The sequence below is a fragment of the Schistocerca nitens genome, chromosome 11, assembly GCF_023898315.1.
Source record: "Schistocerca nitens isolate TAMUIC-IGC-003100 chromosome 11, iqSchNite1.1, whole genome shotgun sequence".
In the NCBI taxonomy this organism is placed as follows: Eukaryota; Metazoa; Arthropoda; class Insecta; order Orthoptera; family Acrididae; genus Schistocerca; species Schistocerca nitens.
In genome coordinates, this window is record NC_064624.1 from 148,071,631 (window position 1) to 148,085,092 (window position 13,462).

The 13,462-nt window shown below is 44.4% G+C and overlaps 1 protein-coding gene across 2 annotated transcripts in view; it reads right to left on the reverse strand.

The window, feature by feature from the left end:
* LOC126213142 (neprilysin-2-like) overlaps positions 1-13,462 on the reverse strand; it is a 319,779-nt gene that overhangs the window by 92,430 nt on the left and 213,887 nt on the right. For both annotated transcript variants that reach the window (XM_049940760.1, XM_049940759.1), the window contains one exon: positions 6,798-7,015. In XM_049940760.1, the coding sequence (XP_049796717.1) occupies positions 6,798-7,015 (218 nt within the window). The remainder of the gene's footprint in view (positions 1-6,797; positions 7,016-13,462) is intronic.

Genomic DNA, 13,462 nt, shown 5'->3' on the forward strand with positions numbered 1-13,462 from the left:
AGAGTTAATGATATGCAAACAAAAAGAGAAGTGTCGGCATAAGTATCAATATGTTTAACGTCCTATTGTCATGCTTGCGTGGTTTTCCTCTCAGCTTCTGTTGGTGTTGGTTTACCTGCTACGTTAAATAACGCAGATACCGCATTGCACACCAGTCTCCTATTTTATGTATCCATGACCGTCACCATATGGGGGGACGGGGGGGGGGAGGGGAGGGGAGAAGAGACAGGCGGACGTCCCCACCCTTCTAATACTTTTTGAAAAGTAATTTTTATTTTTTGAGTCTCATGTCAGCAAATGAAATGAATGGCACACCTGCCTAATATCGTGTATGGCCCCCACGAGCCTGCACAAGTGCCGCAACACGACGTGGCATGGACTCGACTAACGTCTGAAGTAGTGCTGGAGGGAACTGACACCATGAATCCTGCAGAGCTGTCCATAAATCCGTAAGAGTACGAGGGGAGTGGAGATCTCATCTGAACAGCACGTTGCAAGGCGTCTCAGATATGCTCAATAATGTTCATGTCTAGGGAGTTTGGTGACCAGCAGAATCGTTTAAATTCAGAAGAGTGTTCCTGGAGCCACTCTGTAGCAATTCTGGACGTGTGGGGTGTCGCATTGTCCTGCTGGAATTGCTCAAGTCCGTCAGAATGCACAATGGACACGAATGGATGCAGGTGATCAGACAGGATGGTTACGTACGTGTCAGCTGTCAGAGTCGTATCTACACATATCAGAGACCTCCACCTGCACACGCCCCACACCATTACAGAGCCTCCACCAGCTTGAACAGTCCCCTGCTGAAATTCAGGGTCAATGGATTTATGTGGTTGTCTCCATACCCGTACACATCCATCCGCTCGACACAATTTGGAACGAGACGCGTCCGACTAGGCAACACGTTTCCAGTCATCGACCGTCAAATGTCGGTGTTGATGGGCCCAGGTGAGGCGTAAAGCTTTGTGTCGTGCAGTCATCGAGGATACACGAGTGGGCCTTCTGCTCCGAAAGTCCATATTGATCATGTTTCATTGAACAGTTCGCACGCTGACACTTGTCGATGGCCAAGCACTGAAATCTGCAACAATTTCTGGAAGGGTTGCACTTCTGTCACATTGAGCGATTCTCTTCGCTCGTCGTTGGTCCCGTTCTTGCAGGACCTTTCCCTGGCCGCAGCGATGTAGGAGATTTGATATTTTTCCGAATACCTGTTATTCACAGTACACTCGGGAAATGGTCATATGGGAAAATCCCACTTCATTGTTGCCTCGGGATGCAGTGTCCCATCGCTCGTGTGCCCACTGTAACACCACGTTAAAAATCACTTAAATCTCGGTAACCTGCCACTGTAGCAGCAGTAACCCATCTATCAACTGCGCAAGGCACTTTTTGTCTTACATAGGTGTTGTCGACCGCATCACCGTATTCTGCCTGTTTATACACTGCGTGATCAAAAGTATCCAAACACCTGGCTGAAAATGACTTACAAGTTAGTGGCGCCCTTCATCGGTAATACTGGAATTCAATCTGGTGTTGGCCCACCTGTAGCCTTGATGACAGCTTCCACTCTCGGAGGGGCCGGCCGGGGTGGCCGAGCGGTTCTAGGCGCTACAATCTGAAACCGCACTGCTGCTATGATCGCAGGTATGAATCCTGCCTCGGGCATAGATGTGTGTGATGTCCTTAGGTTAGTTAGGCTTAAGTAGTTCTACGTTCTAGCGGCTTGATGACCTCAGAAGTTAAGTCCCATAGTGCTCAGAGCCATTTTGAACCACTCTCGCAGGGATACGTTCAATCAGGTGCTGGGAGGTTTTTTGGGGAATGGCAGCCCATTCTTCACCGAGTGCCACGCTGAGGAGAGGTATCGATGTCGGTCGGTGAGGTCTAGTACGAAGTCGGCGTTCCAGTACATCCCAAAGGCGTTCTATGGGATTCAGGTCAGGACTCTGTGCAGGCCAGTCCGCCACAGGCCGTGCATTATGGTGCTCGATCGTTTTGAAAACTGCAGTCACCATTCCCGATTTGCTCTTCGATAGTGAGAAGCAAGAACGTGCTTAAAACATCAATGTAGGCCTGTGCTTTGATAACAAAGCAAACAAGAAGGGGTGCCAGCTCCCTCCATGAAAAACACGATCACACCAGAACACCATCGCCTCTGAATTTTACTGCTGGCACTACACTGGCAGATGACGTTCACCGGGCATTCGCCATAACCTGCCATCGGATCGCCACACAACGTCACTCCACACAACGTTTTCCCACTGTTCAATCGTTCCGTGTTTACGCTCTATACGTGTGCCTTATGAGCAGCCACTCGACCAGGAAATCCACGTTTTCTCACCTCCCCCCTAACTGTCATCCTGATACAGTTTGCAATCCATGTGTGATACTCTGGTTAGATGTCTGGCTACTACACAATACGATCATCTTCGATGGTCGATTGTGAAACAACAGACGAGGTCGGCCTGTACGCTTTTGTGCTGTAAGTGTCCCTTCACGTATCCACTTAACTATCACATCGGAAACAGTGGACCTAGGGATGTTTAGGAGTGTGGAAATCTCGCGTACAGACGTGTGACACAAGTGACACCCAATCACCTGACCATGTTCGAACTCTGTGAGTTCTGTGGAGCGCCCCATTCAGCTCTCTCACGATGTCTAATGACTACTGAGGTCGCTGATATAACCTGGCAGTAGGTACAAGCACACTGCACCTAACATGAAAAACGTATGTTTTTGGGGGTGTCCGGGTACGTTTGATCACATAGGGTATATCACGTTATTTGAATATGCATGCCTATACCAGTTTCTTTGGCGCTTCAGCGTATACCCAAGCTTAACTAATTACATATAATAAAAGCGCTTCTGCAGTAAGAATTAATCTTTTTCAGGATTTACTAAAATGCCAGTAACTCAAATCCACTTATATTATTCACTAAAAACACAATATTCCAAGTCCTACATTCAAAGTTCTAACTACATTTGAAGCACGGCATCGTACGGTAGTCAGACATGGACTGTAGGAAAACTGGGACAGAAGAGACTCGAAGCATTAGATACGTGGTGCTACCGAAGAGTGCATTAGAGATGTGGTGCTGCCGAAGAGTGCATTAGAGATGTGGTGCTACCGAAGAGTGCATTAGAGATGTGGTGCTACCGAAGAGTGCATTAGAGATGTGGTGCTACAGAAGAGTGCATTAGAGATGTGCTACAGAAGAGTGCATTAGACATGTGGTGCTACCAAAGAGTGCATTAGAGATGTGGTCCTACCGAAGAGTGCATTAGAGATGTGGTGCTACCAAAGAGTGGATTAGAGATGTGGTGCTACCGAAGAGTGCTTTAGAGATGTGGTGCTACCGAAGAGTGCATTAGAGATGTGGTGCTACCGAAGAGCACATTAGAGATGTGGTGCTACCGAAGAGCGCATTAGAGATGTGGTGCTACCGAAGAGCGCATTAGAGATGTGGTGCTACCGAAGAATGCATTAGAGATGTGGTGCTACGGAAGAGTGCATTAGAGATGTGCTACGGAAGAGTGCATTAGACATGTGGTGCTACCAAAGAGTGCATTAGAGATGTGGTGCTACCGAAGAGTGCTTTAGAGATGTGGTGCTACCGAAGAGTGCATTAGAGATGTGGTGCTACCGAAGAGCGCATTAGAGATGTGGTGCTACCGAAGAATGCATTAGAGATGTGGTGCTACCGAAGAGTGCTTTAGAGATGTGGTGCTACCGAAGAGTGCATTAGAGATGTGGTGCTACCGGAGAGTGCATTAGAGATGCGGTGCTACCAAAGAGTGCATTAGAGATGTGGTGCTACCAAAGTGCATTAGAGATGTGGTGCTAACGAAGAGTGCATTAGAAAAGTGATGCCACCGAAGAGTGCATTAGAGACGTGGTGCTACGGAAGAGTGCATTAGAGATGTGGTGCTACGGAAGAGTGCATTATGAATGTGGTGCTATGGAAGAGTGCATTAGATATGTGGTGTTACTGAAGAGTGCATTAGAGATGTGGTGCTACCGAAGGTTGTTGCAAATTAAATGGCCTGTGGCTACGAGGTGGCAACAGGAAGGGCATCCAGCCACCCTCCGACACTAACATCACCAAATCCATAGTAACAAGTCTGACCCCACATTGCAAGAAAATGGTGATGACTCTTGTAAAGTAATAGGTTCCCAGAATTCTGCATGTTATAAAAGCATAGGTGTGCACTTTGAACTAGGAAATAATTTTTTTTCTGCTGGATTAATTTTACATTCTTAAGCTGTTTTTAATAAAGAAACTAATACAGCATTTAAAAATGTCTTCGTCTGCTACTTGCGTGCTGGGTAATGTCAAAATACGTTTTAATCTCAGCTTAAATTGACACCCACTATGAGTTTTAAGCGCCACAAAAACATATGGTCTGATGGTACTAGAATGCTTCAGAAAGCGGTTTTAATTCCCCATTTTTTCACCTTTCTTCGAGGCGATCACCCGTTTAGAGCCCCCTTGTGACTTGCACCCTGTCTACTGAGTCACAGTCCTCCCCCCCCCCCCCCCTCCCTTCCAAAAATTTAGTGCTGATGATGCCCATCTATGTATCCACAAACTGGGTTGTTTCAAAATGTAGCGAGGAAAATCGTAGACGACTCCTTGAGTTGGATGAGGGCAGACACAAGAAGTGGATAGTCAGGGTGAATGAAAGTAATAAAATCCAAGAAAGTGCTAGTTATTATTGTAATGAAGGTCACAAAGGACCCACCATGGAAGAATTCGCATATGCAGTCGCATGAGCAACAGGGAGTGTCGCCCCAAATCGGAAGATGTTAAAAAAGAAGTGGTACTTTACGGCGGCTGTGAAACAATAGGACGGATGTTCAATAAGTAATGCAATGCTTTCTTTTTCTCGGCCAGTTTCGGTCGAAAAAATGCGGAAATTGTTGTGGTACAGCACAGCCACTATGATTTCATTAAATTCGGATAGGTGGTGCCACTATATATAGGCTTCGAAGTGGCGCCTGTAGTGGAGGTGAATTTCTAGCCGAGACATGTGACAGTTTGTTTCGACGGAAAATCATAGCATAGCTGATATCCATAGGCGCTTGCTGAACGTTTACGGAGAGCTTGCAGTGAACAAAAGCACGGTGAGTCGTTGGGCGAGGCTCCTGTCACTGTCGCAACAAGATCGTGCAAACCTGTCCGATCTCCCGCTTGCCGATTGGCCGGACACAGCTGTGACTCCTGCAGTGTTGGAACGCGCGGACACTCTCATTCGAGATGATCGACAGATCACAATCGCACACCTCGCTGCGCGACTGGAAGTCTCTGTTGGCAGTGCTGACACACTCGTCTGCCAGTTGGGGTACTCAGAGGTATGTGCCTGCTGGGTTCCTCGCTGCCTAACAGAAGGCAATAAAGAGCAGTGGACCCACAGCGCGCTGTACGCTGGCTTGCAGAGTACTCTCTCACAACTAGAGGTCCCCAGTGATGGGACTGACATTCTGAAACCATCTATACAGTAATGTAGCTTAAGATCTCAGGTATCACACCCTGCAGCCAGTCATGCTGGTTGGCCTTCGTTTGCGAGTAGTCGATGAAAAAAAGATTTCGAAATTTTTCATGATGCTCAATGGCACTAAAAAAGTAGCATTTTGTGGGCTTGTTGTGGGGCATAATGGATAGGGTGTAGCGTTCACATGCAGAAGATCGTCGGTATTTTTAAATCCTTATTGAAATGACTTTTATCACTCTTTTTATTCAATTAAATGGTTTGAATGTAATTTTTTCTCTGCATCTGTCACTTAATTTTAATCACCATATGAACTTCTTCGTTTCTTCCCATTTTTCTTTTTATGTCATTCTTCTCCTACTCGGAATTTTTGTGAATGTGAATGTAATTACTTTTATCTATTATAATATTCAGTTATCTGGAAATACCGATCTACTGGTTAAAAAAAAGAAGACGAAATAGTTTATTTATACTAACTGTGCAATGGTGTAAAAAATGTATTTTGCGTTACAAAATGGTTCAAATGGCTCTGAGCACTATAGGACTTATCTTCTGAGGTCATCAATCCCCTAGAACTTAGAACTACTTAAGCCTAGCTAACCTAAGGACATCACACACATCCATGCCCGAGGCAGGATTCGAACCTGCGACCGTAGCGGTCGCGCAGCTCCAAACTGTAGGGCCTAGAATCGCTCGGCCACTCCAGCCGGCCTTTGCGTTACAAAACATGTGTTTTGTTTACATGGTAATCATCATACAAACATTTAAAATGTAGCCTAAATTCACACAATGGCCGCAATAAATCAGACGAAGATTGAAACGAAAGAAATAAGAGAAAATGAGGAATAAAAATAATGAATGCAATGACAAAGACCAAAAGATATGATGATAAAACGAAAGAAATTAAATCCAAATTTTACATAAAATTAATTAAAATCATATGAACGAAGATTTCAGGCAGCGAAAGAACGATAGGAAGAAAAATACGAGGAAATGAAGAAGGCAATATGATGACCTTCTGCCTGTGAAGGCTGTACCGTATCAATTACACAAAACAACCAGTCCATCTAATGCTACTTTTTTAACGCTATTGAGCGACACAAAAATTCCGAATTTTTTTGTTGTCTGTTACTCGCAGACAAGGGCCTACCAGCGTGAATGGCGCCAGGGTACAATACTCGAGATCTTAAGCTACATCTCCGTATAGACGGGCGGAAAAAGTCAGTCCCACCACTGGGGACCTCTCTGTATGAGACGTAAAAGCAGAACCCAGGCAGAATGCTGACCTCCTGGCCACAACTTACCTCTTGGGGGTGTGGCTGATCAGTTCTCGGAGCCTCTCGAGGTAGGACGGCACCACCACCACCACCACGTCATCGTCGGAGACAGTGACGTGCGGCGGCAGCATCGCCTGCAGGTACTCCAGCCACGACAGGAGAGGGAACTCGCGCTGCAGCTGTTCCACCGTGTACGGGTTGTACAGCTGCGTCAAGTTGCGCCGCTCCTCTTTGGGCAGTGAGATCTGTGGACCGATGGCGACCCTGTCAGGACCACTGCCCTTGTGTCCGGACCACTCTGTCGGACTGAGAAAGTTGCAGAATTTGCAATATGAAATTAGTTGCGAACTACCGATTAAAAGAAATTACAGAAAGATAGGATACGAAGCAGATGCTGCCCGGATAAATGAAAATGACCACTGTGAAGAATTCAGAAGGCAGCATTATGCGATGGTTGACTGAAACGGAGGGAAGGACTGCAACAGACTGCACATGTAGCTTTGAGAAATGAACTAGTGAAAGTGGCAGAGGATCAAATAAGCTAATATGCCAGGCCCACCCTTGGCTAAGATTATTGAGCCTACAATGATTTAAAAAAACGAGAAAACATAAATAAATGCAGCAAGTGTTAACAGGAAAAGGAAATAGAGGCATCTAAAATATAGTAGGAGGAGGACAAGGAGGAGATTAGTGTTTAATACTCGATAGATAATGAGGGCATTAGAGACAGAGCATGAGCTCAGACTGGTGAAGGACAGGGAAGGAAATTGGCCATGCCATTTCAAATAAACCATTCTGACATTTTCTTAAAAATGAACATGAACAGTCACACCCACAAGGAACGTCTTTTTTTACGAGGCTACTGGCTTTGGTCTGTTTTACACCATCTCCAGACCTAACTCGAGCAGTTAGCGTTGGTGGAGTCATAGCTTCTGCTCTGTTCACAGCCACCATCTGCCATTATTATGTTAGATCTGATCTAAAACAGACCGAAACTCGTAACTTCATAAGAAAAGAAGTTTCTTGTGGGTTGTAATTGTTCATGTTAGTTTTTAAATAATGAAAAAAGCTGCTGTGCTCCAAGAGGAATGTTCTCAAAAATTACTGATTGCAGCATTTGTCTTAAGCAAGCACGGAAAATCTAAATCAGGATGGCTGGATGTGGGTCTGAACATTCATCTAACCACTGCACTACCTCACTAGATTAAAATACAGGATTGGCAGGAGGTCAAATGCAAGGCTGCAGAAGCATTCATAGCTACGGGTAAGATAAATGCCGCCTGTAGGGAGATTAAATAGAAAAGAAAAGTAGTTGTATGAATATCAAGAGGTAAGATGGAGAGTCAGTATGAAGGAAAGAGAGGAATTTACAGAGGGGAAATATAAGGGAAATAAACTTGAAGAAGAGGAAGAGGTGAAGATGACATGGGATATACGATACTGCGGGAATAATTTGACTGCGCACTGGAGGATTTTAGTCGAAACAAGAGCTCTTGAGCAGATGATATTCTCTCAGAATTGCCGGCCGCGGTGGTCTAGCGGTTCAGGCGCTCAGTCCGGAACCGCGCGACTGCTACGGTCGCAGGTTCCAATCCTGGCTCGGGCATGGATGTGTGTGATGTCCTTAGGTTAGTTAGGTTTAAGTAATTCTAAGTTCTAGGGGACTGATGACCTCAGCAGTTAAGTCCCATAGTGCTCAGAGCCATTTGAACCAATCTCTCAGAATTATGCAAATCCTTGGGTCAGCCAGCCATGAGAAAACTATTCCATCCCGTAAACAAGATATATAAGATGGGGGAAAACCGTCAGACATGGGGAAGAATGTAATAATTCCAGTTCTGAAGCTAGCAGGTGCTGACTGGTCTATCAGCACACTAATAACAGGTCACAGCTGTTGAGATGCACCTGCCGCCGGCGATGGGGATTAGAGCTTCACAGTCTCCGGTAGTACCCGGGATTCTCAAGCTCCAGCTCTTTACGTACAGTGCACACAACTAACAACAGTAATTTTTGGTTTTGAGTATGGTGACGTTATTGATTACAGCTCACTGCTATAACCAAAACATAGGCCAGTTGCTGAACTATTGTCATGACTAGAGACCACATTATATGCATTTGCATATACAGGGTGTTTCAAAAATGACCGGTATATTTGAAACGGCAATAAAAACTAAACGAGCAGCGATAGAAATACACCGTTTGTTGCAATATGCTTGGGACAACAGTACATTTTCCGGCGGACAAACTTTCGAAATTACAGTAGTTACAATTTTCAACAACAGATGGCGCTGCAAGTGATGTGAAAGATATAGAAGACAATGCAGTCTGTGGGTGCGCCATTCTGTACGTCGTCTTTCTGCTGTAAGCGTGTGCTGTTCACAACGTGCAAGTGTGCTGTAGACGACATGGTTTATTCCTTAGAACAGAGGATTTTTCTGGTGTTGGAATTCCACCGCCTAGAACACAGTGTTGTTGCAACAAGACCAAGTTTTCAACGGAGGTTTAATGTAACCAAAGGACCGAAAAGCGATACAATAAAGGATCTGTTTGAAAAATTTCAACGGACTGGGAACGTGACGGATGAACGTGCCGGAAAGGTAGGGCGACCGCGTACGGCAACCACAGAGGGCAACGCGCAGCTAGTGCAGCAGGTGATCCGACAGCGGCCTCGGGTTTCCGTTCGCCGTGTTGCAGCTGCGGTCCAAATGACGCCAACGTCCACGTATCGTCTCATGCGCCAGAGTTTACACCTCTATCCATACAAAATTCAAAAGCGGGAACCACTCAGCGCCGCTACCATTGCTGCACGAGAGACATTCGCTAACGATATAGTGCACAGGATTGATGACGGCGATATGCATGTGGGCAGCATTTGGTTTACTGACGAAGCTTATTTTTACCTGGACGGCTTCGTCAATAAACAGAACTGGCGCATATGGGGAACCGAAAAGCCCCATGTTGCAGTCCCATCGTCCCTGCATCCTCAAAAAGTACTGGTCTGGGCCGCCATTTCTTCCAAAGGAATCATTGGCCCATTTTTCAGATCCGAAACGATTACTGCATCACGCTATCTGGACATTCTTCGTGAATTTGTGGCGGTACAAACTGCCTTAGACGACACTGCGAACACCTCGTGGTTTATGCAAGATGGTGCCCGGCCACATCGCACGGCCGACGTCTTTAATTTCCTGAATGAATATTTCGATGATCGTGTGATTGCTTTGGGCTATCCGAAACATACAGGAGGCGGCGTGGATTGGCCTCCCTATTCGCCAGACGTGAACCCCTGTGACTTCTTTCTGTGGGGACACTTGAAAGACCAGGTGTACCGCTAGAATCCAGAAACAATTGAACAGCTGAAGCAGTACATCTCATCTGCATGTGAAGCCATTCCGCCAGACACGTTGTCAAAGGTTTCGGGTAATTTCATTCAGAGACTACGCCATATTATTGCTACGCATGGTGGATATGTGGAAAATATCGTACTATAGAGTTTCCCAGACCGCAGCGCCATCTGTTGTTGACAATTGTAACTACTGTAATTTCGAAAGTTTGTCTGCCTGAAAATGTACTGTTGTCCCAAGCATATTGCAACAAACGGTGTATTTCTATCGCTGCTCGTTTAGTTTGTATTGCCGTTTCAAATATACCGGTCATTTTTGAAACACCCTGTACTTCTCCTTTTCACCAGTTATTGCATGTTTTAACTAAAAACTAGTGACGATGCATATTTTCGCTCCGTGTTTACAGTATTTTAAAAATTTAGACGGGCGGCCTCTAGCTCGATCTTGATTTGATTGACAGATTGACCGCGACCTAAAACTGCGTCCAATCGCTAACCGAGAGGCCCCTGCCTAGCCAAATCGTCACAGAAGGGGAACAGGAACAGGCAGACAGAGTCAATGCTCCTATGCCATACGCGTCGGCAACGATTACACCAAACTACTCGAGCTTTTAGTCGCACGCCCATTGTTCCAGTTTAGCTTCCCATTTACTTGTGCACAGTTGAAAGTATGTTTACGACGTGTAGTCTGTAGCGCGTTGTGCGCCAGGCCGCTCGAAAAGTATCCAAAAAGTTCGGTTTAACATGGATCTGTGTGAAGCATTCATTCCAAGCAATATTCCTCTTCACAAACTTACAAACCCTATCCTAAAAGGCTTCCTGCGCAAATATTGCTTTGATCAAAATATACGAGATGAATCAACATTGCGTAAAACTTGCATACCGACTGGAAGAAATACGTAACGAACAGCATTATCTGGACTTCAGTTCACGAAACTGCAGACACATGTGGGCGTTAAATTGCAAAATTAACTGTTGGTGCTTTAAAAGGAGACCCTTCTTCTTCCTACTTAGCGGCCTGCAAACAACTTCTACAATCGCCAGATTTGTGAATGAGAGCATTAGACAAGTATTTCCAGAATCTTCTGCAGATGAAAAGACGTTTGTGTTTATTTCAGATTCTGCTCCCTATATGATCAAAGCGGGAAAAGCCCTCCGAGTATTTTATCCCAGTTTGATTCATCTCACGTGCTCTGCTCATGGAGTACATCGCCTTGTTAAAGAAGTACGTTCCACGTTTGTGAATGTAAACAAACTGATTTCATCCACAAATAAAGTGTTTCCAAAGGCTCATGCTCGCATCAAGACCCACAAAGAAAAACTCCCAAAGGTGCCTTTACCTCCCGAACCAGTGGTAACTCGTTGGGGTACGTGGGTCGAAGCTGTGTTGTAACATTTCGAGGCCATTAGAGGGGCAGCAAACGACTTCAATAGTGCAGGGGCTTTGGCAGTTTGGCAGCACAAGGAAGCTTTTAATGATTCCACTATTAAGAAAGACATTGCTGTGATTAGCACTCATTTTTCCCATATACTTGCAAGTATTAATAATCTTGAACCTAAAGGTTTGGCGTTGAATGAATCTATTCAGTTAATGTATAACATTATTCTAGGTATTCCCGAGAAATCATACAGAAACGTTTGAAAACATTTTGAACAATAACTCAGGCTTTGAACCCTTGTGCCAAATTGGTCGGTTTATTAAAGGGACAGGTGAACTTTTATCAGAAACAATAAGAGCCAACATAGCCCTCCAGTTCAAATACTGCCCAGTTACCTCACTTGGTGTAGAACTGTCCTTTTCTGCTTATAAAAATGTTTTGAGTGATAGAAGAAACAATCTTACTACCGAACATTTGGAACAGTACTTGATCGTTTGTGTTTACAATTGTAGAAAAACGTAAAATAAATTGTAAATGAAGCTTTGGTCCAGAGGAATTAATTAAAAGTTAATGCTGTTCAAAAAAATTCGTGATTGCATGTTGTTTTTTAAATAAGATATTACGCCCCTCTGCATGCGATATATATCGATGTTGGTCCTGTACATCCGCTTGTTACCGACGGCAACAGCAAAGAAGGAACAATTCTTGAAACATAGTATGCGTTCCCATTTTGTAAATGTTTCGAAAATAATCCCCGAAGGACCCCCTTCCTAACCTCTGCCAGAAAGTATTCAGAAAATGATATCAGCGTTCTAAATGAACCGATTTTCCGCGTGGCCGGCGCTCTTCCTCGTAACTGATATGCACAGGTTCGACTTTGAAATATAATGCTCGCAGTAACTACCATGTTTTTTTATCACCTGATCTTGCGTATTTCGACACTTTTCATCCATTTTCATGCATATATGCATGCGTATTTAAGGTTTTTGTGATGCATAAAATCCGGTCTCTAGTCATGACCATAGTGGTAAGATGTTTTATTAACATGTTATTGCTTCGTAAGTCCAAAAAGTGCAGTCTAGGAGTACTTAAGTTGGAAGCTCAATTTTCTATAGAGTTACGTCGTAAACTGGACTATGCAGTTGTAAGTCTCCACTCTCACAGGTTCTAGACACCAGCCTGAACAGCCGTTTGCTGCTTTCCTAATGATTTTAGGAATTCCCAAGGAATGTTGCGTATACGAGGGACATTTCATAAATAATGCACAGGTTGGTATTGCTGTAGGCTGTTTGATGCAACAAGAATGAAAATTACGTTAGATGTAGTTGGGAGCTTGAGGAAGAAGCACACGTCTTCGTTTTTTCGCTGTGTACTCTAACCCCCGATGTTATTCAATCTTTATATTGAGCTAGCAGTAAAAGGAACAAGAGAAAAATTCGGAGTAGGAATTAAAATCGATGGAGAAGAAATAAAAACTTTGAGGTTCACTGGTGACATTGTAATTCTGTCAGAGACAGCAAAGGACCTGGAAGAGCAGTTGAACGGAATGGACAGTGTCTTGAAAGGAGGATATAAAATGAACATCAACAAAAGCAAAACGAGGGTAATGGAATGTAGTCGAATTAAATCGGGTGATGCTGAGGGAACTGGATTAGGAAATGAGACGCTTAAAGTAGTAAATGAGTTTTGCTATTTGGGGAGCAAAATAACTGATGATTGTCGAAGTAGAGAGGATATAAAATGTTGACTGGCAATGGCGAGGAAAGCGTTTCTGAAGAAGAGAAATTTGCTAACATCGAGCATAGAATTCAAGTGTCAGGAAGTCGTTTCTGAAAGTACTTGTATAGAGTGCAGCCACGTATGGAAGTGAAACACGGAAGAATGCTGAAGATTAGATGGGTATATCAGATAACTAATGAGAAGTTATTGAATAGAACTGGGGAGAAGAGTAATTTGAGGCACAACTTGAC